Source organism: Microtus pennsylvanicus, chromosome 2, assembly GCF_037038515.1.
Source record: "Microtus pennsylvanicus isolate mMicPen1 chromosome 2, mMicPen1.hap1, whole genome shotgun sequence".
Taxonomy (NCBI): domain Eukaryota; kingdom Metazoa; phylum Chordata; class Mammalia; order Rodentia; family Cricetidae; genus Microtus; species Microtus pennsylvanicus.
In genome coordinates, this window is record NC_134580.1 from 3673606 (window position 1) to 3679632 (window position 6027).

At 45.8% G+C, this 6027-nt stretch overlaps 1 protein-coding gene across 1 annotated transcript; it reads right to left on the bottom strand.

Annotated features, from left to right (window-relative positions):
* Positions 1 to 264: 264 nt before the first annotated feature.
* LOC142845242 (glycosyl-phosphatidylinositol-anchored molecule-like protein) lies at positions 265 to 4609 on the bottom strand. The gene is made up of 3 exons (XM_075963983.1): positions 4465 to 4609; positions 3241 to 3345; positions 265 to 554 (listed from the first exon to the last, which is right to left on the bottom strand). Exons 1-3 carry the CDS (start codon positions 4607 to 4609, stop codon positions 265 to 267), a joined length of 540 nt encoding a protein of 179 aa, XP_075820098.1.
* Positions 4610 to 6027: the final 1418 nt, after the last annotated feature.

The following is a 6027-nucleotide window of genomic DNA, read 5'->3' on the forward strand; positions in this document are numbered from 1 at the left end:
TCAAACTGTGATCCCATGAAGGAACTCTTAAGGATATAGAAGAGGAAGGAGCTGCTCTGAGTAGAGATCCCAGGCTGAGTAGTCCCGTATAGCAAGAAAACAATGGCCAGGGGTATTTTCAACACAAAAATCTTTATTTCTTTCTTACAACAAGCCATGAATGTGCTCAATAGAGCCCTGAACACTATCTCTGCTTAACAAGGACAACAAAGAGCAAAGTTGCTTACAGCTGTGAGAAGGTAAGTACAGACCAAGGAGGCTTTCTCAGGTTGGTATGCTGCTGGAGAGGATTAAGACAAGGCTGAGGAGAAGGTTGAACTGCCCCAGACGCACAGCTCTTGCAATTACATCTTCCTCAACCACACGAGGGGGTAGCAAATCCCTCTCTAGATTAGTAGGTCCTCCATCATTGCAAAAAATACCTGAGCAGCAATAGGAAAAGTAGAAGCTATTGGAGCTTGTAGGCCTTCTAAAGGTTGGTGGAGGCTGAACAAGCATAAACGTGCAGTTACCCATGCAGTATTTGTAGACTAAGAGCTGCCGAGAGTTCATACCTAGAAAGAAAGTCATCAGGAGAATCACCACCTTAGGATCTTCACTGTAAACCCAGCACCGCAGTCAAACATAACTAACTCCATCACCCTAATTAGAGACATTGTAGGCAGATGATTCTGTCCCACGAGTCAGTTCTCCAATAATTCACACAAAGAATTTTTATTCATTATGAAAGTTCAGCAGATAGTTTAGACTTGTTTCTAACTAGTTCTTATAACTTAAATACCTGCATTTCTATTCATTTGTATTTTGCCACAGAGCACATGGCTTATTACCTCATATCCTATAAGTCATGCTTCCTCCTCTTCTGGCTGCGAATCCACCCTTCTTGTTCCCAGCATCCTCTTTGCCCTGAAAATCCTGCCCAGCTATTGGCCATTCAGCTTTTTATTAAAGCATCCATTGAGACACTTCTTCACAGAGAACATAAGGATTGTTCCACTACAATACAGTCTCAAGAATGCTTGACAAAAAACATTCAAGTACACAGAGGGCCTGTTATTTCCCTCCCCAGGTGACAATTTAGTCTCAGGACACACAGCTATGCAAATGAAATGTCCTGTTCACTTCTGGTTCTAATATTACACTAAGTGTTGCCAAGGTCTAAATCAAACAGTGACCAGAAGCTATGTTCCTTGAGACTCCAGGAAGGAATAAGGGCACAAAAGAGTGCCCACATTCATGACTCCAGAATGAACTCCTTCCCAACCCTCGACCTGGCTTTCCAAACTTGGGAATCCATGTAAAAATTCAGGAGCCCTTGATGACATGTTCTCCAGCATGGATCAGATGGTCCATTCAAGCAAGGCTCCATAGAGAACAAGACCGCCATCACCATGGACTCAACCACACAGAGTTGTGTGAAGTGAGCCCCACTGCCAACACCCTGATGGAAGTCCTGAGCTGAAGGCTGGTGGCCTTGCTGCTGCTTGTTCCCTGGCAGTCTGCAGCCATGATATAGGTCCTCCGCTGTGGAACTCACCCTGAGTGCTTTAGCATCCACAGCCCTGAGACTTGTCTGCTGCCCGACATCAGAAGGACTTCATGATCACAGGCCAAGTAGCCCCCTCCCCACAGAAACTCTGGGTCAATCCATAGTTAAACTTCAGCTCTCTGTCAGGGATCTCTACTCATTTTTGATGAGTCCTTTCTTCATGAGTCATCCAACACACAATATTTCCTCATTGCAGGGTGGGCTGCCTGTCTACTGGGGCATGGAAATTCCTTCCTGTCAAGGACATGGCAGTCCCTTCCCTCACTATAGTTCACAGGTTAATTGCACTGTGCTGGAGAAAGAACTCCACAGAGCTTCATTTATGAGGACCTTGTCAATGCTCAACATCACACACTGCATTAATTTAATGAACCCATCCGTGCAGGAACCGTGGAAAATGTGTGTATTTGGCCATTTCTGTCTTGTTCTCATATGGTGATTTGTACCTGTTAAAGGTATTACCAGGTTGTCTGTTGTTGATATTGGCAAAGTAAACCCTAGTGGGCAAGTCCAAGTCTTCCCAAGTCTCAGGAGACAAACCACTGTTGGAACACATCAGCAATGTATCATCAAGACCACTGCTGTCTGCTTTTTCCCAGGTAAAGTTCTTCCATCCTCCCTGTAGACCCATAATGACTTTAGCCTTAGTGCTGTGCAGTCTAGACACCATGGCAAGGATGCTTGAAGTGGGAACTTCAGAGCTGCCTGACTGCCTACATTTCAGAAATGCTTCCCCTTTCTGTGCACATTCCCCAGTCCAGAGGGTATTTTCATCTTGGGTTGTGGGATGTAGACCTGGTGATTGCTACATCTTCTTTGCAATCTATCCTTTCTCCTCCACAAAAGATCACTGCTTCCTTAAGTAATATTTATTTTGCCTGATGTGTACCGTGATCCAGCTGTAGCGTTTCCATATCAGATGGCAGGCATCACCCTGAAGAAGTGGGCACCTACTGCTTGAATCTGGCTAGCTGGGATGTGTGGTAGTGCGAATGAGAATGGACTCCCTAGACTCTTATGTTTGAATACTTGGTAGTCAGTTTGTGGTATCGTTTGGAAAGGACTAGAACATGTGGCCATATTGGAGGTGTGTCACTGGGGCCTGGCAGACTTTAGGATTTCATAACACTAGCACCTTCGACTATTAGCTCTTTCTGTCTCCTGCTTGCAGATCCAGTTGTGAGCTCTCAGCTGTCCCTGACACCATGCCTTTCCTCCACCATTAGACTCCCACCCTCTGAAGTCATAAACCCAATCAAATGCCTTATTTTGGAAGCTGTTTTGCTCAGGCTGTTTTACCAGAGCAATAGAAAAGTAACCACTACTAGATGTGAATGCACAGGGTCAGAAACTAAACAAGCCAGCAAAGATTCACAAAAGTTGAACCAGGGTGTCTGCCCCTATGAATAGAGAGCCTGGGGACAAAGGCCTGGAGCGGCCACAGCAGTCTCATTCCCTGGATACTCAGGGTATGTAGACTGTAACCTACTGTCCACCATAGGCACTTGGCTCCATGAGCAGAACACGCACATTACCCTATGAGTGGGCCGAACCCAGTGCCTGTGAACAGACTCTCAGTTCAAGGAGCTGCCTGAAGAGTGCTGGATCTGGCAGAGACAACAGACTGACCCTGACCCCCAAGTTTGTGTAGGGAGGATTATTTACCCTTTGACCAGCATACAGATACTTACGCATGGCAATTGTCCCACAGCGTCTAAACTTGTTGGGACAGACAGTTTCTGCAGGGCAGTTGAAGGTGTTTTCCACAGAGCAATGATGGCACATCATAACCATATCTGAAGGAGGAAAAAACTACAGTTGGGTAGGTGTTTCCCCAAGAAGTCTTTCCACCATCCTGCTCCCATCCTCCCTCCTCCCACAGCTGCTTCCCAGTGCACTTCTCCACACAAGCCACCCCAAGGCCTGCAGAACTCAGAACCTGGCCTAGACTAAGGCAGAGACAGAGCAGCTCCAGGATAGGAGTGGTCCCTTCAAGAATCTTTTCTTTTTCTAAAAGGCTGCTCACATGTCAAACAGCTGAGTTCTTCAAAGCTGTCCACCCCTCTATGGAACAGTGGCCGCCCAGGACACCACAATCCTCCAGGACTTCTCTGGACTCAGTACCTGCTCTCCCTGCTGGGACGTGCTATGGACACTTGCTCCCTTGGCTTTCCTGGTCAGCAGCTCTCTGTGGGATCCTTCAGTCTACTCAACCCTATTTAATCTCAAGAGTACCACTCTAATCATGCTTACATATTAAAACCAGGTCAGTATATGATGAAATAAACTTTATTATGAGGCAAAAAAAGATCTAACTAATTTCCCTCCTTGTGTTTGCTGTGAGAAATGGAAAAGGGTCACTGTGACCTCATGATCCATGTCTAGTAAACAGAGCTGCCTGGTGTAGACACTAATGCCCTTTTGTTTTCATTTTTGTTTTGTTCTTCTGAGACAGGGCCTCTCTGTGTAGTCATGACTATCCTGAATCTCTCTCTGTGGATCATGCTGGCTTTGAACTTGCTTCGGCCTCCTGAGTGCTGGGATGAAAGGTGTCTACCACCAGTGCCCAGCAACACTAATGTTGGCAGAAATCGAATTTACCCAGTGCATAAGAAGGAATGTTCAGACTCTCAAGTTCTTTCTTAGTAATTTGATTGTGGTCCCTTGTTAAAAAAGCAACAGCGACAGCAGCTCAGTGTCCTGGGTCACACAGTCTCAGGATTTTGAGACTGAGGAAGGGACATCTCTGGGAGTTTGAACTAGAGAAAGAAACCTTGTCTCAAACCCACAAGGCAGCCAATAAGATGCTCAGTGAGTAAAGGTGCCTGCCACCTGCTTCTGCTGAGTCCAATTCCAAACACCTCATCAGCGTCTTCTTCCATCCAACACACTGTGAGTCTTGAGTTCAAACTTACCTTGCCTAGGTTGGATGACACTGTTCAACCCGCTGGTACTGTTGTCCAAACCGATGGTACTGTCGTCCAACCCAAGAGAACTGTTGACTGCGGTGTCCACACATGGGAGCCCCAATAGAATTAGCAAGAAGAAGGTGAGCATCATCTCCAACAGACAGGCGAACCTGAAAATGAAGAGGTCCATGGCCATCAGAGAGGGCAAGAATCCTTGACCCAGATCCATGTCCCCAGCATCATTGCACAGAGGAGGCATCCACGGCTCGGCCTCAGCAGCCTACCCTAGTGCTCCTTCCCCAGGAACTTTGGGTCCTTGCCTACTCCACCCTGCTCTGCTGCATATGTGGATCTTGCTTCCCATTTCTGAAACTGTCCTGATGGTTCTGCCATCTTCCCCCTTCTAGACAGTCTTCTTCCCACGGGCATAGTCCACATCCTCCTCTTCCAACCTGTCCTTTATGCTAACAGTGGATTCAAGGTTTCCCTAACCTTCTTAGAAACCCTTCCTCATCTTCCTGCTCCCCCATTCTAGAATCATCCATCTGAATCTCCTGTGTTTTCCTTATGGAACTGTCCCACTGGGCTTGATCTCGTCATCTCATAGCTGAAGCTTGATTGTTTAATTGTTATCTAATGTGCCCTTCTGGAATGTTTCACGTTAGTCACTCAAGCTTTCTTAGCACCTCTCAAGCTGCTGGCCCCACTGACATGTCTGTACTCAGGGGAACATTCTAGAAGGCCCTTCGTGAGGAAGATGAGTGACATCTTCGTTCTCGAGACCATCCTAAAGATTGTCCCACACTGGGTCTCTGTACCTCCACTCCTTCCTTCAGGTTCCAAGTTCTGGAGTGCCATTCCTCAATCACAACTCTGAACATTACTCTGAGTGGTTCAACCAAGATTGAAACCCCTCACTTGGCATTCCTCCTGCAGGGCTCTGAACCTCTATTGTTGCCATTTCTCAGAATGTGGCGCTCTCTATGCACTCCTCCCCCAGTCCCTCTATCTGTGTGCCTCTGCTCCAGACTTTCCTACTGGAGCTCTGCTCTGAGGCTCTGATCTTCTCTGAACATCCCTTGGTGCCCTTTTTTTTAGTCCTCAAACATAATGGGGTCCTTCTTTCAATCCTCTGACCAACTCTTGATACCAATACCTCAGTGCCCCAACTCTCTCTTGGTGTCTTTCTCTCAAGGATCCAACTCTTTATCTATCTATCTATCTCTCTATCTCTCTATCTCTCTATCTATCTATCTATCTATCTATCTATCTATCTATCTATCTATCTATCTATCTATGTATGTATCCATCCATCTATGTATGTATCTATCTATGTATGTATGTATCTATCTATGTATCTATGTATCTATGTATCTATCTATCTATCTATCTATCTATCTATCTATGTATCTATCTATCTATCTATGTATCTATCTATCTATGTATCTATCTATCTATGTATGTATCTATCTATCTATCTATCTATCTATCTATCTATCTATCTATCTATCTATCTCTCCCTCTTCCTCTCTCTCTCAGTTTCCCTCCCTGCCTAGGATCTTTACCTTT